The sequence below is a fragment of the Planococcus citri genome, chromosome 2 (assembly GCF_950023065.1).
Source record: "Planococcus citri chromosome 2, ihPlaCitr1.1, whole genome shotgun sequence".
Lineage (NCBI taxonomy): Eukaryota > Metazoa > Arthropoda > Insecta > Hemiptera > Pseudococcidae > Planococcus > Planococcus citri.
Window position 1 is genome coordinate 67,258,987 of NC_088678.1, and position 25,975 is coordinate 67,284,961.

Below are 25,975 nucleotides of genomic sequence, written 5' to 3' on the forward strand. Positions count from 1 at the left end.
TTGAATTTTTGTATTCCAAGGTTTTGAAGTCACGCATTCAAACGAATATTGTCAGTGAATAAATTTTGCAATCAAAAAATATTTCAGATAAAAAAGTTGCAAAATTTTATGACGATTTCAAAAATGTGTCATTTTTTTCCTTAGCATTGATAGGGGCCGAGGTGAGGGGGTTGGAACGTCAAAAAACGTGATCTAACAAAGTTTCATTCAAACCTGAATTTGAATTTCTCACGAGGTTTTACCGTTGAACTGTTCTCTTCAGTTGAACTTATGATTATTCTCGATACACGCAACCACAGTCTACCCCCTCCCGCTCTCCCCACGCCTCACCCCCCTCGCTAGAGCTTCAATAACTACTAAAAGTGCACTCTGAACCTGAAATAGCTTCACTTGTGAGGTTATGTTGCTAAAGTGTTGACTCTAATAATTAATGAACTTTACATATTTTCTGATGCACGCATCCACAATCAACCCCCACACCCCTACACCCCCACTTAAGCCTCCATACTCACTCAAAGTCCACTTTTGACTCCAAGATTGCATTTCACGCCAGAAATGGATAGGAAAAAAAAATACACCAACGGCTACTAGTGATTTGAAAGATATAAAATTTTCGCGATATTTCCTCGAAAGGGGGCCATTTCCTGACCCCAAAACCACCATTACATTTTAGAGAGGGAATTGCAAAACCGATCCAGGGGTTCCCAAAGTTGTGAAAATTGAGTACTTTCGTTGTCATCTGTTTTGACCAATAAATCCTAACCAAAAGGAGGTAGAAGCGATCTGCGGAAAAGGATCCACCCCTTTGACAGATGATGACGAAGGAGATAGCGACTTCTAAATAGGTAGGTAAGCGTTTGATCTGATTTTGGCGTACAGTTTTCAGCTATTATTTGTGTTCTTCTTCAACTGTGTAGGTGTCTAAGTTTCGAAAAAGTTTACACTTTAATTTCATTTTCAGGTTTGCGATATTCTATGGATAAATGCATAGCTTTGAAGAAATCTATGCCTATGTATCGACCTTGTCATTTTCTAACTTTTATTTCATTTTTCATCTCATTTTTAAGTTCTCGGGGTCATTGAAACTGTTGAAAAACAAAAAACCAAAAACGAAGAAAAAACCAAATATAAATCGATTGCGGGCAAAACTTAAAACCAAAAATAAAAAATATTTGATCGTAACCAATTAACCAAAAACCAAATACAAATTCAAAGAAAACTGTGAACCAAAAACCAAAACCAGAAATAATCTTTGCTAGTTTCTAAGTTTTGTAGCATCTTGTGACCTCATGACTGTTCGTAACAGTTATGTAACCTGTGTGCTTGAAAATAACAAAATCAAATGAGGTAGCTGCTAAAATACTAAGTGCTGACAAAGTGAGTTCTTCAAAGTCATAAAGAAAATATGAAATGTCCAGTGTGATTTCTTTTTCTATAAATGTGAATTTTAATTTTCGATTTTGGAGTAGCAGAATAAAGTTTGAAAAAAAAGTGAGTGGATTAAATTGTTACCAGTTCCACCAGAGCTTATTTGGACGCATGGTCGCGGTCTTCCCAAAATAAAAGTTCGAAAATATCGAAAAATTGGCATAAAAAACTAAAAAAATGAAAGAATTTGAAAAAAATATTTAAAAAATAAATTCTGGTAACTTTTTTAAAAAATTTAAAATTTTTTTTAGGCCAAAATTATTCAAATACAAAATTTATCAAGTTTGCCGCATTGAAAATGTCGAATTATGGAACATTAAGCATTACTTACTTGAAGATCAAAAAAAGTGACCAAAATTTTTCATTTCAAAAAGCTTATATGTATTTCCAAAAATATTTTTTTAAATAATAAAAAAATAATTTAGGTATCTACTTGATTTTTTTCTCAAAACACGGTGTCACCCAGCAGGAGGGGCTATGAAAATTGGGAACTTGCAACTTCAATTTACGATTTAGCGTCTCCTAAAAAAGGAAATACAAAAAAGGCCTGATTGTTCTGTCACTATACATGTATATGCATTATTAATACTACCCAGAATAAGGCGGCATAATGCTGTAATTGGCAAAAAAAAATAACTGAAAACTGAAACCAAAAACCCACAAAACCAAATAAAAATACGGAAAAATTAAAAACCAGAAATCAAAAACCAAATATAAAATGCAGCCAAAACCACAAACCAAAAAAAGAATGATCAAAAGGGGAAAACTAAACTGAAAACAAAAACCAAAAATCATTTTATTTCAGCTTTCAACTCCCAATCCTATCCTATATCGTTTTTCTTTTTTCATTTTGTTTCATAGAATAATTTTTTTGTAAAAATATTACAACTTTCAAGTTTAAAAATGTACTTTTAATGATAATGGAGCAGTAACTGAAGGAGGAGGGGTATACCATGGCCAAGTGCATCGAGAGGTATCTAATGTTCATTTGGAGTTGACACTTCAGCAACATAACCTCACAAGTGAAGCTATTTCAGGTTCAGAGTGCACTTTTAGTAGTTATTGAAGCTCTAGCGAGGGGGGTGAGGCGTGGGGAGAGCGGGAGGGGGTAGACTGTGGTTGCGTGTATCGAGAATAATCATAAGTTCAACTGAAGAGAACAGTTCAACGGTAAAACCTCGTGAGAAATTCAAATTCAGGTTTGAATGAAACTTTGTTAGATCACGTTGTTTGACGTTCCAACCCCCTCACCTCGGCCCCTATCAATGCTAAGGAAAAAAATGACACATTTTTGAAATCGTCATAAAATTTTGCAACTTTTTTATCTGAAATATTTTTTGATTGCAAAATTTATTCACTGACAATATTCGTTTGAATGCGTGACTTCAAAACCTTGGAATACAAAAATTCAACTTTGGGAACCACTGAAATGTTGGGTATCACTAAATGAGAACGGTCATGGGTGGATATTTCAAGAGTGATCCAATACGAGTTATTTGAGACCACAAGCACCCCTCTACCCCCTTTTGGTTTGGATTTATTGGCCAAAACAGATGACAACGAACGTGCTCAATTTTCACGACTTTGGGAACCCCTGGATCGGTTTTGCAATTCGATCTCAAAAATGTAATGGTGGTTTCGGGGTCGGGAAATGGTCCCCATTCGAGGAAATATTGCGAAAATTTTATATCTTTCCGATGCCATTGTTTTGATAATTTTCATTTTGGTACCCGTACTATATACACAATTCACTTCGATAGAAATAACAGCACTTTGTGGTAATGGTTTGAAATTAAAAACAATGTAAATTATAGAGCTTGTATTTTTCACGTTTCAAAATTCAAACATCAACCTTACAAAAATTACAGAAAAATGTACACTTCACATTTCAAATTTCAAAATTTTGAAAATTTTAAATGTTATCACTCGACAATGTGAAGTTGTGCACTTTCAACAAATCTTCGAGCGTTTAAATTATGGCCAGTAATTCTTGGAAATTTTAGCCAATCACAACACTCATACATCATCGACATTCGGACCAGGGACACCTGCTGTGTTAAAACAGTAGCTCGGAAAATTGTTGGCTGTCTGTAGTTTTAGTAACGTGTTACCAACGGTATATTTTCCCCACTGGTATCAGTGGTGTTACCAGTATTAATACTACTGGTATCAGTGGTGAAAATATACCACTGGTAGAAACCACTTAGTGTACCACTGGTAATTTTTGATACCAGTGGGTACCACTGATCTACCACACATTACCACTGGTGACCACTGGTATTTTTTCGCGTGGGGAAAGTGGCCTACAAAACACATAGAAGAAATATTAAATATTCCCAAAGTTTAGTTAACCAAATCAATTACATATTTTGAGATTTTTGGGGATTTTTTTGAAAAAATTAGACGTCCTAATACACGAACCGAATTTCAGATTTCTACTTCAGTTTTATTATAAAATTTTAATATTTTTCATGGTGAATAATTTTCCATTTCCATGGTGTAAAATATTCAAACTTATGGTAAACCGTGAACTTGAATGTGGTGGGGGGAGGGCGATTTCATGCTATTACAAAACCTATAATTTGCGCACCTTTCTTTTTTAAGAGTGAAAAATGTAAAACTTTTGGCTTTGCCTTACAGCTATCTCAATTTTTACGGTTTGCTTTGGCCAAACTTTCGGCTTCCAATGGCTTTCCCTCATATTTTCAATTTAACAGCATTCAGCTATACTTCATTAAGCTTTTAGCTTCAAGCTTTCGACTTTGAACTTTTAGCTGTTACCCCCTAAATTTTTAAAAAAAAAGGAGATTAAAAATTAGATCAGGTTCAGTGGAAAACATTCATTGCTAGAATTAATTTCTTTTTTTTTCATTGAATCATTCTTTTTGATTTTTTGTTCCTTTTGAATGTAGAGAATTCAGTTCTGCAGTAAAGTCTTTGAAAAAGCCAAATAAAATGAAACTTGCAAACTTTTAGCTTTTGGCTGAGTGCAAAAATTTGTCCGGCTTTCAGCTTATGGCTTTAAGTTTTCGGCTAGCTTTCCATCCCTATACAAAGCTATTTCTTAATGATTTTTGTAATCATTGAATAAAATCCATCATAGGTATACGATTCATTTATTGTTTATCAATCGAGTACAATACGTTGGAAATTTCAATTTCTTCCAGTGAGGTTCCTAGGTCACAAGTTTTTCCAACTGAAAAAAAATAAAGCGTTAGTTTTTGTTATACCTATACTTATTTTTAAAAAAAAAAAAACAAAAAAACATTCATCGCTAAAGAACGTTAGATGGAGAACAAGGCAATGGGCCATTTCTCTGCTTACGTGGCCTGGCCCCGTAGAGAATAGGGAAACCCCTATTCCTCTTTTGAAAGAAAAATATTTCGCGAATTTATTAAAATTGAATGTCAAATATCTTCCGATTCATATTCTGAGATATAACTACAGACCTAGGTAGTGGGTATAGGTACATGGTGCAATTATTTCAACTTACTCTTCATCGAGGGCAATAAAGAAGAAGCGATGGCGGATTCCAGTCCATTCATAATCACTAGTGATGGACGAGTACTCAAAGAAACATTCGTTTTTGTTGAAACTACGGTGTAATATTTTGCTTGTACAAAAACACAACTGCTGTCTTCTTTTTTAGATACAAAGAGATAATCTATTTGGAAATCCAACTCCAAGTTCGTCGCGTTCTTAGATCTATAATCCAAAGTCATATTTCCTCGAACATCTCTCACGTGTAAAGTATGTGTGAAAATTCCAGATGAACTGCGAATACATTTGAATGATTTGAAATTTGACAGTCCTCTAATGACGATGTCTTTTAGAATAAAACGGAAAAAAGTATATTCGGGTATGAGGTAATAATATCGTTGCGGGTTAGTCAAGAAATCCGGATGTTTAGAAATGATTTCCTTTCTGGGCTTCTCGTACGTTTGGAAAATTTCCTTCAACTTATCAGAAAAATATCTATTATCTTGTATATTTCTGTGTATCATTGCTAAGGAAGCGGGTATAATTTGTTGGTCCAATTGTTCGAGATCATCACGTGATGATGAAATTTTAGTGAACCAATATACAGTCTAAAATCAAAATAGTTTCAGTGATTATTCTCTTTTGTTTTTCTCTAAAGGAGTAGTTTTTAAGTGTGCTGTGACAGCAATGAATTAGTCTCACTACCATTAACCCATTTCGTTTTCTTTTCGTTTGGGTTTTATTTAATTTTCGTAAAAAGCTGTGCATTAAATTGTATTCTAAATCAGTTGCTAAGTTGTTCACTCACCGGCGTAGCCAGCATCCAACATCTGAGACCGTTGTATGTGATATTGTGCGAGAATTTCAAGTTGTTATGGTCGATGTAAGATCCAACAGCAGTTAACGTGAAATTTTTAAAACCAGGACGTATTCTGATCTTGGATATATTCTCACCTTTGACTGCGCCAATCATCCCTTGTAATGAGATGCGGAGATCTTCGTATAGTAGACTCTATGATGAATCACGAAAATGGAAATTAATTTGGAAGCATACAAATTCTTTCATAGGCTATGGATTGTTTTTATCAATTTCAAAAGGTTTACCATTTTTTTTTCAATAAATTCCCAATGTAGTTGTGGAGGTGGTATATCTTCTTCAGACGATGTGCCTTCAAATCTCCATATGCAAATGTTCTGAAAGAAAAACTTTGTTTGGAATGGGTTCACATTCTTGCTGACATTGTATTCGAACTCCTTCATTTTATGATTTCTCACTGTGGAGATTAATTCGATTGCATCTTGGGCGTTAATTGCGAATATATTTGAAATCGACTCGTTTAAATGTTTTGTTACGTCGTTTTCTGAACATATTACTTGCGCTAAAGAAATAACTGGAGTTTAATTTGGCGGACAGTAATTTTTTTCATCACACTTAAGGAAGCACAAATATTTGTTATGAATTACCTTTTAGTTGAAGTAAAATGAAAAGTATAATTAGCTCTTTTCCGCAAAAGTACATCATTTTACAGTTTCTATGGAATGATGGATTATCAGAATGATTTCTAAGCAAAAGAGTACCTAACTGAATTTATTCATGTCTCTTTTTGTAGGTTATCTGCTTTCATTTATGAGATGTAGTTGATAAGTTTTTTAATATCCACATAATTATTAAATGTGGTTCTTAACTTCTTAGTACCTCTACCTACGTAGTACGTACCTAAATGTACCTAAATACAATTTGAGACGATAACATCAAAAAGGAGATACGAACAAATTCTAAGTACGTAGATATTCAAGTTTTACATCGAAAAGGTGTATTAGATACTAGGGGAGCCCCCTGGCCGCTTTGCGGCCCAACCCCCGTACTCGTTCCTCGGCCATGCACAAATGGCTCTGAATTATGTGGTTGAAGTTTGGCAGGCGAGCAGATATACTACCATGTATTGAGAATATCCCCTTAATGGTAAACAATACAATCATTCAAAATATCAACTTTGCTCTGTTCGAACAAAAAGGAACGAATCTGCACTGATACTTCATTGTTATAATTATGTTCCATGAACGTGGTGAGTATAGACCATCTCGTAGTATATCTGTTCGCCTGCCAAACTTCAACCACATAATTCAGAGCCATTTGTGCATGGAATGGCTTCAAATTTGGTATATACGTTTTTCAAGACACTTTGAACAATCCTGTGCATGCATTTGTCGATACGTTGAGTAGTTTTCGAAAAAATACGATTTAATGAAATGTTGGACTTTTTGATAAAAAATCCAACATTTTTGAAACATTATTTATTGAAAAACTATTCAACGTATTGACAAATGCATGCACAGGATTGTTCAAAATGTCTTGAAAAACATGTATTTCAAATTTGAGCCCACTCCATGCATCCGCGGCTCTAAATTATAACATTGAAGTTGTCCCATAAGACCAATGTAAAATAAGGCATTTTGGCTTGGTTATGCAATGGTGTATTGAGAATATCCCCTTAATTTCATCATTAATTTTTTCGTAGTTTGAAGTGAGAAAGCAATGAAAGCATATTTATAGGTACCTAATACCTAAGATATATAAATCAAAAAGATTTTTTTATTGAATTAAGTTATCATAGAATATCATGAGACCGGACAGTTGCTTGCCATTTCAACAATCCACGAACAATCATTGACTATACAGATATATCTACTACGTACTACGAGTACATATTATCGCACCTTGGGAGTAATAAGGTCACATCTCAAAAAAAATCGATTTTGATGTTTTTGCATTTTTGGGGTTTGCATGACCCCCTGCAACCAAAAATAACACTTTGAGTCGGGTATGCTGCTTAGATCATGTAAAAAATGCAAAGGGCCTAACTCAAAATTTCTACGACATTGCAAGTTGTTTGGAGTTATAAGGTCACATCTCAAAAAACTCCTCTTTCTTTGAGTAAAATTCGCACATACAAAGTGTCAGAAAACAGTTTCGATAGTTTTGAACGTTTTCAAGATGTAAAATAATCACAAGGAGTGTATGTTTGGTAGGTTTGTTCCAAAACAAAAAAATTTTAAAATAGACCATTTTTCAGGAAAATTAATTTGCATATTATATTGAAATTTTAGTTTTTTGAGAAAAACTCAAAAACTAAGCACTTTAGAAAAAAACTAACGACATTATGTCGATTGGAAATTTAATTCTCTACAATTTTGCTAACATGAAATTTTTTTTGGACGCTTTTTTCTGCCTCCAGATCACTTTTTATGAAAGGTTATAACTCAAAATGTTTTCCAAACATTAAAATATTTCCTCTTTAAGAGTTTATTTTTCAAAATATTCTTATGCTAAATGAAGGTAGGATACACAATCTTCAAAATGACATGCTATTCATTCCTCACAATTGATTATAAGTTGATGAAAATAATGAATCAAGTTTTTAAAAAAAAGAAAATCACTCTCCTGTAAAATTTCACTTTTTTGAAATGTGACCTTATTACTCCCGAGGTGCGATATATCTATAATCAATGTGAATAATCGACAATATCGACATAATTCGTTCGTCAATATTGAAAGTAGAAAAATTAAGGATCTAGTTTTTTTTTTACATAAAATAAACTTTGCAATACTAGATACACTACAGTACAAAATCGGCATCGTATGATCATACTTTTGGTTTTCTCTCCTTTCATGTTAACCCGTTCTTTCTTCTATAGAAAAATTGTGGAAAATATGCGATTCAAGTTACCTTTATCATATCTAAACAAAATCCAGTGAATTCATAACTACTGGACAGTTCATCTTTTTCGTATTTTTGAATCCTAAAGTACAATATTCGTTTCAGATACCGGATGATCTTGATGTTGCTATCAAACACAACATCGTTAATTTTCGAAATTTCGAATACTTGCCAGTTGCCTTGCCTTCCAAATAACGAAAACTGAGTTTTCATTTTGTATTTACAATTTACATAATAACACTACCGCATATTATAGTCCAAAAGAGTTGTACATATAAACGAGGAGAATATCGTCATATTTTCTCAGTTCATCCCCAAAAAAAAAAAACACCCATCCCCATCCACGACTTTATCTTTTTACAAATTTTACCTATACATCAACCTAACATCAACTTTATATTTCACATTTTTTTCAAATAGAAAAAATATTGATAATTATTTCGTGAGCGATGAATCCAATTCCTAATCCTAACCCCTAACTCAACAACTCAACATAATCAAAAATTAGAATACGAACATATGATTCAGTCAGTCGTTCACTTGTGTTCCATGAACGTGGTGAGTATAGACCATCTCATTATTTTCCATTGACCATTTGGTTTTTGAAATGATACGATACGTTACAAACAGCAGTAGGCAGGATCACAGTTTTATTCGGGTTCGGCGAAATCAAGGTAGAAGTAGTAGTTGTGCTGGTTGTATCCTTGGGAATCAAAGGGGGTGACTGACCAGACGTTGAAATGGACACAGTAGTTGAAGGTGGCGGATTTGATTGATGAGGCGCACCTGATGACGAAGTAGGTTCGTATGGTCCACGATGCATCACTGTGTGATGTTTGCCATTGCATTTTTTACATGCCGAAGCTTTACAATCTGCAGCTCGATGACCATGGGACAGTCAATTAATACACAATGCTTTGGATTTGACCAATTCGTATTTTTCATCGTGTTTTTTACCAGCAAACGATCGACATTCGGAGAGCTTGTGAGGTTTTTCACAAAACATGCACGAATTTCCAGTTGAAATGAACGATTTTTTCGGCACACCAGTAACACCAGGTTTAGATTCAGGCACAGCATTACTCCTATCTTCCACAAAAAATGCACGATTATTCAAAAATTTCTGCAAACGAGAATAGGTAGGATAGATAAGAAATAAGCTGCGAATACGAATCATTGATTTCAGCACCACCTGCTTCCAATCCACGAACGATAACATCAGCTGAGTCGACTAACGATTGAAGCTCAGTATCTTTTCGAATTTCCTCCAACAAATACAATTTATCGAAAAGAGTTTTGATTATGACTCTTCGATTATCAAAACGATCTTTTATGCACTCCCATGCTTGCACATAAGCTTCACCTTTCAGCGGAAAATTTTTGATCAGTTCGAATGCACGACCTTTGCACGATTCCTTTAGATAATGGAGCTTTTGCACATTAGATAACTCCGGATTGTCATGAATTAAGTTCTCGAACATGCCTTTAAAACTTGCGAACGATAAAATATCACCATCAACGGTAGGAACTTTAATCTTCTCTAATTTCGGCATGCAAGACTGCTCATGACGCGGAAAGGGTCGATTTGGGTCGAGTAAAGATTCGTTAGCTTTTTCCAGATCTAATTGCTGACGGAATACTACCAACTTAGCTTCATATTTATGCATAATATCGCTAGCAGTCTGTTGCTCTTTCATCTGAGCAGTTTCTAACGCTTTATAACCCTCATCTTTTTCATCTAACGACAACAAAATATTCCTCAACTAAATCGTCGAGTTTATTTTTATATTCTTTAAACTCTCTTAAAGAAGCTTCCAACTTACTAAGCTTTTCAAGATCAATAGTACCTTGAGCGATATTTCCCATTTCGTTTGTCAATCTGTTAATATTGAGCTTAACTAGTCTCAATTTGCGATCCATCTTTTAGTATTCGAAATAATTATATACCAACGACCAATAATACCTGATTGAATACTTATATCAGGAACCAAAACCAAGCCAACTTGATTACCAATCGAAATCCAGATGAAAAAACGATCCAATTCGCTTCATATCGTAAAAAACCATCATTAAAAACCATAAAAATCATCTGGTTCGAGCAAGACCAAAAATGTTTGAGCGTATTCATGTACTTATGATCGCGCGCGAAAGCAACGGTAAAAAATTCACACGAACACGTACATAACAAACATTTAGTGGACTGTATAACAAAGTAACAATAGGTAACGAGATAAATATGTACAAATACATCGACTATCTACAATATAACCGAAATAGGACGAAACAGTGATTATAAAATCGGTCTGAGTTTGAGCTTACTTGCATCTTTCTGTTTGATCGAAGAAAACGCAAGTTTCATCTCCAAGTGCATTGGTAGTTTTTGAATACTCCAATGCACCATTCTTGTCATTATAAACAACAGTTCGTAGTATATTGACGATAGTGATTTGCTCTTCAGAAAAGTCCCATGACGGGATAATCCTTACCAAAGTTTCTTCAAACGTGGTATTAATATCCTCGTTATTCATAATGTATTGAATCCAATAATGATGCACTGCGCACACTTGCAGGAAAGTTCGAGCGAGGTGCGCAGCGCATCTCATATAAAATTCTTCTTCCGTTCCCTTGAAAGTAGAGCTTTCATAAGCGTTTTTTAATTTCGTTTGAAACTCTTGCAGTTTGACGTCATTGTACTTTGACGTAATAATATATAACCATGCACCAAAATAATTCTTGAATTTTTGTTCTTGTTTATCAGGCATATCTTTGATTTCATTATAGTCGGAGTTGTTTGTGGATGCAATACTCGATTTTGTATTTATCATAAATGTAGGAACTTCTACTACCGTCCAATGGTCTAGATCCAGAAAACGTTCATGTATATCTGCTGGTATTTTTTCTGTGTTCTGTAATATTTTGTTTTTTACTTCTGGTTCTCTGAATTCTTTTTTGAAGGATTTATACGGTAGCTCAAGGGAGGTTTTTGTTGTCTGAACCCCACATTGGTATGCTTTGCTTCGCGTTTCTAAAACAAAAATTTATTGTATGATAGTACATTTTTTCGTCAGGATGCGAAAAAGTTGCGAAAAATGAATTTTTAATTACACATTCTGAGGTGAAATTTCACGTCGATCAATTTTAGTTCTCTCCGATTTCCGCTATTTATCCATAATTTTGAAAAAAAAAAAAAAACGTAAAAAACGTAGTGTTTAAAAGATTTTTGAACTTTTGAGCTTGACCCACCCAAAATCCGAGGTTGAAGGCATTTTGCATATCTTAATGTACGAGTAGGTAAGGTACCATTTAATTTGGCAAGTTGGGTTACCTGTGTCAAGAGGTCTCGTCTCGTCTTCATTGAAGGGGATCCATTCGCAGAACGATTGTTTAATCGATTCCCAATCAGTTTTGTCGGTGATTTTGATTTCTCCCGGAGGAGTATCGATGTTAAAGGTTCTGCGGACTAAGGACAGAAAGAAAAATACGGAAGTTGATAAATCTATGAATTAATTAATGATTATATTAAGAAAAAATTTTAAAAAATTGCAAAAACTTACGCTGCAGTGCTGGAAACAGTGAATTAGCAGTAGCCGATTCTATGCTATGAATGATCAGAGCCGATTGTCTGGACGATAAAGGAGTACTCGTCTTATTGACGCTGGAGTACCTCGCCTCCACATTCACGGATTTCCTATCGGTCGATACGGAAAAATAATCGATTTTAAACTTCAATTCGACCGGCTTCTCTTGCGCAGCTCCAAAGTCCAAGATCAAGTCTCCGTGAACGTTTCTGATCATCAACGTATGCGTAAAAATACTCAGACCTGTATTGATCTTGATCCATTCCAGATTCGTTAATCCTTTAATGAGGATATTTTTCAAGTTGAAACAGAAAAACGGTATTTTCGGGATCAAGTAGTAATATTTTTCTTGGTTGGTGAAGAAATCCGAATGCGTTTGAATCAGTTTTTCTCTACTTTCGCTGTAATCTCCGAAAATGGTTCGAATATTTTTAGAAAATTGTTCGTTTTGGTTAAAATTTTCTCGTAAAAGGGCGGTAGCTGCGGGCAAAAGTTCTTCTTCTAATTCGCGTCTTCTGTTTTCCGGCGATTCGTCGTTATCCGAATGATGAAAACGCACTTCCTATAAAAAAAGGTGAGAGGAAGGGTAAGATGAGTGTGAATACTTTTAATGCATACGTTAGTACTGTATTTTCTCACTTACCCAGTTCTTTTCACCGTTATACCATAACCAGCTTTTATCTTGAGTGAAAGTAATCGAAGTTTTGTCTTCGGGAGTGATAGCTAAGGTGAAAGTTACGTTTTCCAAATCCAAATGAGTTTCAAATTCGGTGTAAGGCGTGGAAGATGGTTTCAGAATTGTCAGCTTTAGAGCGAGAAATACGAGATATCGAGGTAATTTTAATTAAAAAGAGGTAAAAGTAAGTTGATTGAAAAAGAAGGATTATTTTTCAATCGTTATATTAGTCCGACTGAACCGTTAATCCTCTGAACGGTGGGATGCTAGCAAGATTCGGGATGCCTGGTACAAAACGAGGAGTGTGAAGTGTATTTTGGTGCGCACCGAAGAGAGCAGCACCTACTGACACCCCTTCCCACACGTACGAGTTGCAAAATTATCCAGGCTACGAGATTTATTCAAGATGTCGTGATTTGTTTATCAGATTTTTCAGTTTTCATTTCAGTGAGAATAAATTTACATTTCCGATAAATTTGCCGTGCACTGCAAATATCAGTCACATAAAAATCAAGATTTTCAGTCCACTCAAGCACAGAAATACAAATTTCTTCTCTGAGTATACCCAGTTATTAACGCAAAATTATTCAGTGAATTCTACATAATGTATTCCAGAAACAGAGTTTCTTCTCTACATTTGCAGGTACCAGAACAACAAGAGTACATAGATCAGAATAAGAAGATTTATTAAAGTGATACGATATGATACGAGTATAAAAATACGAATAAATCAGTCATACTTTAAAGACAAGTATTAATACTAAAGTAAATTATTATACAGGATAATCTTCGAATACGTGAGTGAGTAGCAAGTAGTCTTATCAGTCAGTCTGTTTTGATCAGGATTCGAGATTTTCGTCTTCTTTATTTTTATTCAGTATTAGTTTTACCTAAAACAGGTAAACGAGATATGAAGACACAGGATTTTCGAATTCGAGTACATAAATAGAGCTTCTTGATTTAATTTTACTACTAAATCTCAGCTAAAAATAAATAAATTATCGAGTTGACATTACAGTCGATCTGATTTCTAAGAAATCTTTATCAAGAAGTGGTTTTGTCAGAAAATCTGCCACTTGTTCGTTGAGTTTTGAATTTACTTTCTGGACTTGTAAAGTGTTTGTTCTAAAATATTCTCGAATTTTAAGATATTTTAGTTGGATATGCTTCGCTCTACCTTTACTGGTTGAGTTCTGGCATATACTCATAGCAGCTGTGCTATCTTCGAAGACAGTAATCGGATATTTAACAGGTCCAATCACCTCTTCGAAGAGCCTAGCTAAAAACAGGATTTCGTGTGCAGCTTCACAAAGTGCCATATATTCAGATTCGGCAGAGCTTTCAGCTATACATCGTTGTAATCGAGAGCACCATGCAATTGGGCAGTTAAATAATCGAATCAGGTAAGCAGTCGTTGATTTCGAAGTAATATCACCAGCATAGTCCGCATCAACATATGCGTCTAGCTGATTTATCGAGATTTTATCAGTTTGTTTTTGGTACAAAAGGCCCATGTTCATAGTACCTTTTAAATACCTCAGGACTCTTATCAGTAAGGTCCAATGCAAATCTTTCGGATCTGATTGAAACCTTGCTAGATAATTGATCGAGAATGAAACGTCAGGTCTTGTATTATTAGCAAGATACAGAATCGCTCCTATCGCTTGCTTATACGAGTATACCTGATTTTTCAAAGATAAGTCAATATTCAGTTTTTGTTGAGCATGAACAGTTATCATTGGAGTAACTGCACTTTTACAGTTCAGCATACTAAACGATCTCAACATAGATTCTGTGTAAGTAGATTGATGGAGGAAAATATTTCCATTTTCTTTCCAATCAATCTCAATTCCAAGAAATTTTCTCGGAGTTCCAAGATTTTTCATTTCGAGAATTTTATTCAATTTTTCACACACACTTGTTATGCTCTCAGCCTCATTACTCGTAATAATCATATCATCAACGTAAACGAGAATGATAATAATTATGTTACCTTTTCTGTACACAAATAGACATGGTTCGCGCTCACTTCTCTCAAAACCAAGACTGATAAGGATTTCACACAGACGATTATACCAGCATTTTGGCGCAGTAGGAAGACCATAAAGTGCCTTCAACAGTTTGCACACAAAACGTTTCGGATCGTGATTAAGACCTTGAGGAATGGATACGTATTTTAATCTATCTATTTTACTGTGAAGAAAAGCGTTTTTCACATCTAGTTGAATTGTTTTCCATCCATGTTCCAGAATAGAAGCAAACAACCAACGAATCGTAGAGGAAGAAGGAGTCGGAGAGGCGGTATCTTTAGCAGTATACTTTTCCTTATCTCTGCAACCTACCGCAACCAACCTAGCTTTAGCAGTTCCGTCATCTTTCGTAGTAAACACCCACTTTACTGGAATTACACTCATTCCTTTCTGGCGGGGAACAATTTCCCATACCTCATGCTTTTCCATAGCTTTTAGTTCTAGATTAATGGGCTTTTCCCATTTTGCTTTATTTTCAGGATTTGTAGCTTCTAAAAACGAAATCGGACGTTCATCTAATCGAAGCAGTGAATTAGGATCAGAAAATGAGTAATTTACACAAATTTGAGTATTTTTAGAATCATCCCAGTCATCGTCAATATCAAGTTCGATTTCCTGGTCAGAATTATTTTCGGATTCGGAGTCGTGAGTATTAACTAGATTACCAGTATCAGTCCGCAAAGCAGAAGTTCCTGGGTTATCTGATTCATCGACCACATCAGAAATAATTGGTAAAATCGGATTCGGATCACACAGAGTACAAGGTATAAGAGAAGGAGTAGGTTTTTCAACAATAGATGTTTCGTTGCTCGGTTTTGAATTTTTATAATCAGTTTTATAAATTCTGGACTCGTCTATTTCAATATTACAAGTATCGGTAGTTTTCAATGTAGAAGGATCATAGATTGTATATCCAGTTTTTGTGAAACCTGCTACATAGAAAGTATTCGATCTGGACTCGAATTTTTCGCCTTGAGGAACAGTTTCATTCAAAACATATGCTCTAGCGCCAAAAATTCTAATGTTTTCAATATCGGGAAGTTTTTCATATAATTTTTCATAGGGGGTAATAAAATCGAGAGCGGAGTGCGGGGTTCTGTTATAAATATAACACGCAGCATGTACTGCTAAACCCCACAAACCAACAGGAAATCCGGACTCAAAAAGTAGAGCTCTAGCTCTCTCTTCGATTGTTCTATTTACTCTTTCGGCCAAACCATTATGCTCGGAGCAATAAGGTTCAGATGGTTCTGAAACAACACCATATTTCTCCAACACTTTTCTCATCTCATTACCCATAAACTCAGTTCCGTTATCACATCGTAAAACGTTGAATTGACCAGCTCCTGGAAAAATAGCTTGCAGAAATCTCAACGCTTCATTCATACACTCTGCTATTTCGGGACCAGATTTCGTTTTTACCACAAAGGTTTGTAGAAATCTAGTGTAGTCGTCAGTAACACACATGATATAAGTATTTTTCTTCACGAACGTAGGAGGTGAAATCGGCCCTATTAAATCTGAATGTACGATCTCACAGGGACGCGTAGCTCTATCTCTATCTTTATTGTAGGATTTTCTAGCCAGTTTTGCCTTTGCACATACCTCACAGTTCGAAATAGTTGCCTCGCACAATAAATCTCCTGGTCCGATGGCAACACTGTCTAATCTATTTACATTCGAAGATGAAATATGACCCATTCTACGGTGCCACAATTCCCCTTCCTGTTGTAACAACTTTCGTTGAGATGGAGTAAGCTTTCTACGATTCTTTCTCGTGATATTTCGGTTTATAGTTTTCAAGCATTTTATCTCAGTTGCTGAAAAATTGTTTTCAAAAATAACACAATTTTGCGAAATTTTATGAGAAACAGATTTTTCGGTAATTTCAGGATTTTCTGGATTTTTAATTTCGAGATTTTGTTCATTTAAACAATTACTGACTACTTGCCCTCTCAGTCTATAAATACCATTATGCAATTCAATATTAGCTATTTTTCGGTTTAACTTTCTACATAATATATGACCAGTTCTTGGATATAATATTAGAGATGTTTTAAATTGTTGATTCAATGCTGAAACACTGATTAACGAATCGTCAGAGTTCGGCACAAATTGCACATTTCTTAAATTTATGACAGTTTTTATTTTATTACAGGTTATCAAGATTGGTAAGAAACCACAGCCAACTGCGAAAATATTATCGTCAGTTTTGTCCAAGGTCCTTATCATCTGTGGTTTTTTAAATTCGTGATAATGAAAAAGTAAGTTTTTATCATTTACTGTGTGATAATTAGCAGCAGAATCGATCATGAAGATCTGAGTATTATTAAACATATTATTAGAGTACAAAGTTTGTAAATCGATACCTTTCTCTTTCTTTTTCTGTGTGCAGTTTTTCGCCTCATGCCCGTAAACATCACAGTTGTAGCACCGACGACCAGAATTTTTGCAATCAGCTTCCTTATGAAAGTAATCGCTGCATTTTCCGCATCGGATGGCAGCTTTCTCTGCACTCGACATTTTCTTCAACTGCTCAATTTGTTCGGTCGTATACTTCGATTTCATGGTTTTTACTTTTGGTTGATCGGTTTCAGGTTTATCAGACGAATGCGGACGTTTTGGTGGTTGTTTCGAGGTCAAATTGGTTGGTTTATTGGTTGATGAATTCGTGGCAGTTTGGTTCGGAGTTGATTTCTTAGTGGACTGAGCTAATCGAGAAAAACGTTCTTTAATGTATTCAAGTGTTGCAGTTTCATCAGGTAATGAAACGATCGTGGAATAAAAAGTAGAGTATGGCGAATTCGCATCGTAAATGCCATCAATCTTCTGTAGGAACATTGTGGAAACGTATAATTCGGGAAATTTAATCCCAATCATTGATTCGTATTCTGTAATTAGTTGATCGAAGTCGGAAATAAACCTGGATGCATCAAAATGAGGCCGGAATCTTAGGCGCACGAACGCATTATGCAGATCTACGTACTGCATAATCTTATTTGTATCAAACATTTTGCATAATGCCTCGTATGCGTCGAATGCCGTGTGCACATCATTTAGCCTACTTTGAACAGATTTTCCCACTGATGCTCTTACGTACTGAAGCGCCTGTGCATCCAGAGTGACGCGCCTAGATGGTGAGACGAAAATGTCCTCTCCACATCTGGAGGTTATAAACGGTAATAGATTCAGAGCTCTCAAATCTAACTCCACCATACTTTTCCATGTTCGAAAGTTACGGTGCCCTTGCAACTTTTCGTGCTCCTGCATTTGACGTATGGCGAATGTTGGCGTAATATAAGCTTTATCTGCGTCTACAAACGCTTGTTGCTCGGACGATAAATTTGATAAATTACCTTTAAGCAGGTTTAGTAGCTGTTGTTGGACTTGTTCGTTTATGAGTTGCTGGATTTCGGGGGTAATTACCACAGGGTTTTCAGGAGTTTTATCGGATTTATCATCTCCATTTGAAGGGTTTCCATTCCTAGCGGATCGCGTCATTGCTGAGATATTTATTGCTTTTTCACAGGAAATAAAATAAATTAACAAGATTTTATAGTAAGTTTATTTTATTACTTTATTTTATTCGAATTTTCTGCGATTCTAGATGTACGTTACTTTACGTTAAAGCGTGGTGTTCGCCATGATACTTCGAGATCCAAGATGCTAAGTATTTAAATATTTAAACAAAATACAAAAAAAATCGAGTTTTTCAAGACTCAAACTGAGTATAACGATTGATGTCAGCTTTAGAGCGAGAAATACGAGATATCGAGGTAATTTTAATTAAAAAGAGGTAAAAGTAAGTTGATTGAAAAAGAAGGATTATTTTTCAATCGTTATATTAGTCCGACTGAACCGTTAATCCTCTGAACGGTGGGATGCTAGCAAGATTCGGGATGCCTGGTACATATAGACACTGAACCTGCGGGAAGACATCCAACTAGCGGCCATATTGGCTGAATTACGTGTGTCATGCCAATTTATCCCGCTGTATGCTTTTGGCTGCGCTGTACTTCAATTCTGCAGGCAACAGGGAAAAGGGAGGGTTGTGTAGTTACGCGAGGTACTCATGACTGCGCGCGCAGCCAGGAGTTCCTTCCAGACTACACAACCCTCCCTTTTCCCCGTTGCCTGCAGATTGAAGTACAGCGCAGCCAAAAGCATACAGCGGGAGAAATTGGCATGACACAAGATTTTACTACCGTCCCTCTTCCCCGTTGCCTGCAGTTGGATGTCTTACCCATCGACCTTTTAGTTAACCTAGACGACTACTCCAATGCAAACTAAGGCCACTGGTTATGTCGCCAACTCTGTGGATTTCAAATTAGAAACAAACGCATCTGCGCATGTCTCAGGAATTGATGCTTGTGAACAGTAAACGGAAACACCACCAGCACCCCCACTTCCACCCCTAATCCACTAACAACAAAATACACACACACGTTTCCTGAGACATGCGCAGATGCGTTTGTTTCTAATTTGAAATCCACAGAGTTGGCGACATAACCAGTGGGATAATTTTGCGTATGAGTAGCCGTCTAGGTTAACTAAAAGGTCGATGGTCTTACCCGGAGGGCCCAGGTGCAGTGTCTATACTGGTACAAAACGAGGAGTGTGAAGTGTATTTTGGTGCGCACCGAAGAGAGCAGCACCTACTGACAAGAATCGAACCAAATACTCTGACAGTGAATTCTTTTACGTATACGCTCTGTGAATTCATAAAGTTATGATTTTATTTCATCGTCGTGTCGATGTATTAAATTGTATCACTATAATAGTTCTATTATATTTCGACTTTACCATTTTACTCTCGGAGAATTTCCAGTGAAGCTGGGGCGCTTTGAATTCGCTCACGTTCATGTAGACATCGCGAAATTGAAACCGGTTGCCTAAAGGTGAGATTTCCTTGCCAATATCGAAATTAAAATCTTTCAGAGTTTGCGTTGATATCTTGCTGAATAGTTTTTTGAACGTGTCTGTTCCGGTTTTTAGTAATTTTCCGACCCAGCCATCCAAATGTTTGGTCACATCGTTGTCGTAAGATAAGGGTGCTTGAGCTTGTGTCGAAATAATAGCTGCGATTTGTAGAAAAAGATGGTATTAAATTGATATGGGTTTAATAAAACTATAAGGCTGTGAAGTTTTTTAGGTATAAAATTTGAAATTACCTTTTATAACGAGAAGAACGAATAGAAATGTTTTGAATCTGGTATTCATATTGGACTATTATAGGAGCTTAAACTCACGACTAGATTCTTGACAATTTCTGTTACAATGTTTGAATTCAAAACCATTTATCTTGAATAAAGATAAAATAATCGTTTTGAAAATATTTCGATGTCTGGTGATCGATGGTACTGCATCATGCATATTGCGAGATGGCGCGTATTGATAAGCGATCATTATGGGGTGACCTTGTGAAAGTTCAAATTTTATCATTACCAATGGCTAAGTTAGTGAATTCTGACTAAAGAATATGAGATTTTGAAAATTTTAGCTTGCAAAAGCAATTATTTTTCCGCACGAAATGCGAAAATTCGATATTTTGAAAATCTAGGGCAAGACAAATTTGGAAATTTCGAATCAAGTTTTTCCCTTCAATTTTGAAGACAGGTAATTTGTTATACTCGTATGTATCTGATAACATTTTATGTTCGTCTACTCGAGTACTCTAGGTATTTCCTTATTTTTTCTGGTCTTTTCAAAATTGGCAAATTTCGAGTTTGTTTGGATTGATAATTCGAATTTGCAAATGCTTAGAATGTATTTACCATCAAAACATATCTCTACTTTCTATCCAAATTAAGTAGTTTAATATACCTAATGGTGTACACGTGCTTCAAACGAAGCGTAAATGATGGATTCCACGTGCATTTGTAACTTCAATTTTATTATTATCGATTCACTAAATTAAAATTTTAATTAATTTATACTGTAGAATTACGATATATATTTTGTGAGAAAACCCCCACCATTTAAAATTTTCAGAATTGAGATTCCAGACTATGAAAAACAATGCTGAAAGTTTTTTAATGAAAAAAAAAAAAATTACTTCGATAAAAAATCCCCTCATTACAGGTTGTTTGAGAATTTGGAACAATTATGCTGAGTGATGTGAAATCTACCGAATTTCAGCTTTCTACTTCAGTTTTAGGTACCTATTTTTAAAATTTTGATATTTGTCCAAATGTGTAAAATGAACAAATGTATGCTAAATGATGAACTTGAATGATCTATGTACCATTATCTCGATCGTGCACTGTCTCAATCATTATGATGCTTACATACTTAGGTATGCTTTTTCTTTGTTGTTTTTTTGGAGGGGAGATAATGGAAGTGAAGAAGAAGAGAACACTAGCTAGCAAGTAATTATCAAGCAAGGCATAATGTATCGAGAGAGTGGTGGAATCTTGTTTAAGAAGCAGAATTTTAACAGAGAAAATCGACAAAAGTACTCTTTGTTTTTAATTTTTGTAATTTCATGTAGATCTGACTCCTTAATTTCATGCTCTTGCAAACCCTATAATTTGTGCACCTTTCCTTTGTAAGATTAAAAATTTTTCTCTGTTTTTCATTATTTTCTTTTTGTTTTTTTGTTGCAGGTGAGCTACATTGTAATCGAATTTTCTTATTTTGAGGATGATTTTCAAAGTGCTGGTATGTGATTTAAATTACAATTTTTTTTTTTTTGCGAAGAAGTGGCAAGTGTGTTTTTTTTTAAATCAAACAACAAATCAGGTACCCAATTTAGTTAAAAATGAGAATTTGGCTAGAGGTTCCATTTTGGCTGGAAATGTTGAAATTGAGTTTTGGTAAATGGGTATCAATAGACGCGAGGACTTGACTCTTCCACACCTTTCTAAATCCAAAATTTTGGAGGGGGGAGTACAAGAATTGCAAAAATGCTGCGTGACGTGATAATTTGTTCTAATTTTGGGTCACCAAGTTCCAAAATTGATGAAAAATTTTTCAGACGTGGTGTCTTCATTCTCAATGGACCCGTTTTTTGTTTTTTCAAAATTAGAATGCATTACTGGAGCCTCTAGAAAATTTTTGGAGTTCCAAGACGAAATGAAATGAAATTTTAAGTACATACATACTTAAGTGCCTTGAATTTTTATTATCTGTTTTTGTCGGTCCAAATTCAGAAGTTTCTTCACGTGATTATTTTTGAGGGGAAAAAATGAGACCAAATGATTTTTAAATTCAAAAATAATAAACCGTAAACCAAATTCCAACTTTATATCTGAATTTCATTAATCTTTTGATTTCTCAAATTGAAAATGGATTAAATTTTCAAAAATTTACCAAAAACATGAGAAGTAGAGCGACGCAGATTGTCAAATTTTGATCTAGAACGCTGATAATTTTTTTTGGAAACTTTACTCTCTTGGTTTTTTTTTGTTTCTATACGTTTTTTTTCTCTCATCTCTTCCTATTTTTCATGGTATGAATTTTTTTAAGTGTTGGAACGTCAGGTATGGATGAGATGTGTCGATGTCGCCTGAAAGAAAAGGAAAAGGGTTCACGAAAGTAGGTAGAGTATTTCAATTTTTATTGGATGTGAAAAATATTTTCATTTCTCAGGTCGTTACTTTGTATTTGAAAATGAATTTCGTGTCTAAATTGAATGGAATGAGGAAGATTTATTCTGAGAAAACTATCATAAATCATTCGTAATCTATGATCATATCTTCAATCATCGAAATTCATGGTTGAATGTTAGTTCATGTTTGAAAAAAAAAAAAATATATGCAATTATAATTTGAGAAAAAATTTAGTACTTCATCTTCCCAATGTAATTCGTATTCTGTATGGATATCAAAATTGAATATCAATTATCGAAATAAATCCATTGATAACTTCATCGTCCTAAGTAAATAGAAATTACAATGACAGAGTACTTATTCGATCAGTTTTGTTGAACAAAAGTGCCAAATTTTGATCACATTTCCTTATGTGCCTCTTACGTCTTAATGAAACAATATTCAAAGTGACCAAGACTTGCACATCGTTGATCGAGATTCAGATTTTTTGGCTTATATCCTTCTGTAATAATTGTTTTTCCAGAAAAAGTAACTGGGTGATTCTTTTTTTGCCAATATTATAGTTCGCGATTTTTATCATCCAAAGATACACATTCGATAATATTGTTTATAAATCATTAACAATTGAGTATAAAACTTGAAATTTATTGTACATGTATTTCTCGAAATTACGTTATTACTATTAGGGACATTATAAAACTATATGATACACATTAGGGGAAAGAGTGCTATGATAAAACCGTATTTATATCTTGAAAAATCAATAAAGAATGTTTAATTTGTGTTTTCATAACGCTATCTATATCTAAGAATACTTGATTACAAAATAAGTAGTTTTTTTTTTCAAGATAATGATAAACATCGGTGGGTATAAAAATAACTTTCTCCTTTATCGCATTCAAAATGGACAAGATGGTTCTGATTCTGACTTACGATGAGCTCGATCAATCGATCTTGAACTTCAATTCACCAAAAAACTTATCCCAATCTCAATTCGGACTCTTCTAATTCTCACTTCGACTCAAGTTGAACAATCACGATTTGACTTGACCTCCGGCGGGAGGTTTCGTATCGTCTTCATTGAACGGGATCCATTCGCGGAACGATTGTTTAATCGATTTCCAGTCAGTCTTGTCGGTGATTTTAATTTCTTCCAGGGGCGTATCGATATCGTAGGTTCTACGGACTACAAACAGAAACAAAAATTTGTAGGTTGATAAATCTACGAATTGATTAAAAAAACATTGAAAAAAATTGCAAGAACTCACGTTGAAGCGTTGGAAACAGCGAATCAGCAATAGCCGATTCTATCCTTTGAATGATCAGAGCCGATTGTCTGTACGATAAAGGAGTACTCGTCTTGTTAACGCTGAAGCATCTCGCATCCACATTCACGGATTTCCTATCGGTTGATACGGAAAAATAATCGATTTTGAACTTCAATTCGACCGGTTTCTCTTGAGTAGCTCCAAAGTCCAAGATTAAGTCTCCGTGAACGTTTCTGATCATCAACGTATGCGTAAAAATACTCAGACCTGTATTGATCTTGATCCATTCCAGATTCGTTAATCCCTTGATGAGGATATTTTTCAAGTTGAAACAGAAAAACGGTATTTTCGGGATCAGGTAGTAATATTTTTCTTGGTTGGTGAAGAAATCCGAATGCGTTTGAAGCAGTTTTTCTCTACTTTCGCTGTAAACTCCGAAAATGGTTCGAATATTTTTAGAAAATTGTTCGTTTTGGTTAAAATTTTCTCGTAAAAGGGCGGTAGCTGCGGGCAAAAGTTCTTCTTCTAATTCGCGTCTTCTGTTTTCCGGCGAATCGTTGTCATCTGAAGTGTGGAAACGCACTTCCTATTTAAAAAAAAAAGAAGAGGAAAGAGGAAGGGTAAGATGAGTGTGAATACTTTTAATGCATACGTTAGTACTGTATTTTCTCACTTACCCAGTTCCTTTCACCATTATACCATAACCAGCTTTTATCTTGAGTGAAAGAAATCGAAGTTTTGTCTTCGGGAGTGATAGCTAAGGTGAAAGATACGTTTTCCAAATCCAAATGGGTTTCAAATCCAGTGTAAGGCATGGAAGATGGTCTCAGAATCGAACCAAATACTCTGACAGTGAATTCTTTTACGTATACGCTCTGCAAATTCATAATTCATAAAGTTGTGATTTTATTTCATCGTCGCGTCGATGTATTAAATTGTATCACTATAATAGTTCTATTAGGTATATTTCGACTTTACCATTTTACTCTCGGAGAATTTCCAGTGAAGCTGGGGCGCTTTGAATTCGCTCACGTTCATGTAGACATCGCGAAATTGAAACCGGTTGCCTAAAGGGTAGATTTCCTTGCTAATATCGAAATTAAAATCTTTTAGAGTTAGAGTTGATATCTTGCTGAATAGTTTTTTGAAAGTGTCTGTTCCGGTTTTTAGTAATTTTCCAACCCAGCCATCCAAATGTTTGGTCACATCGTTGTCGTAAGATAAGGGTGCTTGAGCTCGTGTCGAGATAATAGCTGAGATTTGTGGAAAAAAAGATGGAATTAAATTGATGCGGGTTCAGTAAAACTATAATGCTGTGAAGTTTTTTAGGTATAAAGTTTGAAATTACCTTTTATAACGAGAAGAACGAAAAGAAATGTCTTGAATCTGGTATTCATATTGGACTATCATAGGAACTTAAACTCACGACTAGAGTCTTGACAAGTACTGGTACATACTTCTTGTGTCGGATTCGATTTAAAACAATTTATAACGAATCAGCTTTATCTGAACATCGAAAGATCAGATTGCAAATTAATTTGTATTAATCTCACTATCGGCCACGTTACGAGGAAAGTATGTAATTGACGTTTACGAGATACAAAATATGTATTTCGTAATTTCTCGGAAGTGTGTATAGTAATTATTCTTCTTTGAAAATATATTATTCGAAATAAATATTAAACAAGATGATTCTCTCGAAGATGAAATTTGAAAAGGAGATAAGCTAGTAATGAAAATTTTGGTGTCATGTGATCGATTGGTGGTGTGGATGTGGTGAGATTTTCTTCAAAGGTGATTTTTTTTGTTGGAGCTGAAGCTGTGTGAAGCATCGAGCATCGATAGATTAATCATCATCTTGTACCTTTTGAGTCAGGTTTAAAAAAAAAAAAAAAAAACTCATGAAATCGAGTCGAGTGAATCACCCGAATGCCTGCATTTTCTTTCGAGTCTGGTTTCCGAATGACGATCCAGCTGAAATTATTTTTCGAGAAATGATAGGTACCTTACCTACTATCGCAGGGATTCGATTTATTAAAAATTTGCGTTTTAATGATAAAAATTGATTTTTTTGGGTGAATTATCGATGCTTTTGCGGTGATTGTGTAAGATCTGATGGTTTTGAAATTGAATTATTGATATAGTTCCATTAAATTAATTTGTGATGTTATAGGAAATGGTAATGAAGCGGGTATCGTTTCATCATTTTTATATCTTCGATTTTTAATCTCGTTGCTGTGTTTTGA

The 25,975-nt window shown here is 34.9% G+C and overlaps 4 protein-coding genes and 1 long non-coding RNA gene across 8 annotated transcripts; all 5 read right to left on the reverse strand.

The window, feature by feature from the left end:
- Nucleotides 1–4,527: 4,527 nt before the first annotated feature.
- LOC135837294 (uncharacterized) lies at nt 4,528–6,529 on the reverse strand. Of its 4 annotated transcripts, none has more exons than XM_065352520.1 (6): nt 6,373–6,529; nt 6,184–6,287; nt 6,013–6,102; nt 5,717–5,920; nt 4,922–5,516; nt 4,528–4,624 (listed from the first exon to the last, which is right to left on the reverse strand). In XM_065352520.1, the coding sequence occupies exons 1-6, from the start codon at nt 6,428–6,430 to the stop codon at nt 4,545–4,547; spliced, it is 1,131 nt and encodes a 376-aa protein (XP_065208592.1). In that variant the 5' UTR covers nt 6,431–6,529; the 3' UTR covers nt 4,528–4,544. The 4 variants fall into 4 exon arrangements, with proteins under 4 accessions (XP_065208592.1, XP_065208591.1, XP_065208590.1 ...); XM_065352519.1 differs by having other exon boundaries at nt 6,184–6,299; nt 6,373–6,516; XM_065352518.1 differs by having other exon boundaries at nt 6,013–6,287.
- A 2,300-nt stretch (nt 6,530–8,829) lies between these two features.
- Nucleotides 8,830–17,418, reverse strand: LOC135837340 (uncharacterized). Its single transcript, XM_065352576.1, has 5 exons — nt 17,281–17,418; nt 12,849–13,771; nt 12,182–12,767; nt 11,953–12,087; nt 8,830–11,652 (listed from the first exon to the last, which is right to left on the reverse strand). Exons 3-5 carry the CDS (start codon nt 12,420–12,422, stop codon nt 10,943–10,945), a joined length of 1,086 nt encoding a protein of 361 aa, XP_065208648.1. The 5' UTR covers nt 12,423–12,767; nt 12,849–13,771; nt 17,281–17,418; the 3' UTR covers nt 8,830–10,942.
- On the reverse strand, nt 9,526–10,547 carry LOC135834137 (uncharacterized). The gene is made up of 3 exons (XM_065347974.1): nt 10,451–10,547; nt 9,820–10,365; nt 9,526–9,716 (listed from the first exon to the last, which is right to left on the reverse strand). Exons 1-3 carry the CDS (start codon nt 10,545–10,547, stop codon nt 9,526–9,528), a joined length of 834 nt encoding a protein of 277 aa, XP_065204046.1.
- A 2,049-nt stretch (nt 17,419–19,467) lies between the features above and the next one.
- On the reverse strand, nt 19,468–20,232 carry LOC135837341 (uncharacterized). The gene is made up of 3 exons (XR_010557168.1): nt 20,083–20,232; nt 19,715–19,989; nt 19,468–19,622 (listed from the first exon to the last, which is right to left on the reverse strand). It is a non-coding gene; the product is annotated as an uncharacterized LOC135837341 (long non-coding RNA).
- Nucleotides 20,233–23,090: 2,858 nt separating this feature from the next.
- Nucleotides 23,091–25,237, reverse strand: LOC135837338 (uncharacterized). Its single transcript, XM_065352574.1, has 5 exons — nt 25,078–25,237; nt 24,708–24,982; nt 24,407–24,604; nt 23,730–24,315; nt 23,091–23,647 (listed from the first exon to the last, which is right to left on the reverse strand). Exons 1-5 carry the CDS (start codon nt 25,124–25,126, stop codon nt 23,496–23,498), a joined length of 1,260 nt encoding a protein of 419 aa, XP_065208646.1. The 5' UTR covers nt 25,127–25,237; the 3' UTR covers nt 23,091–23,495.
- Nucleotides 25,238–25,975: the final 738 nt, after the last annotated feature.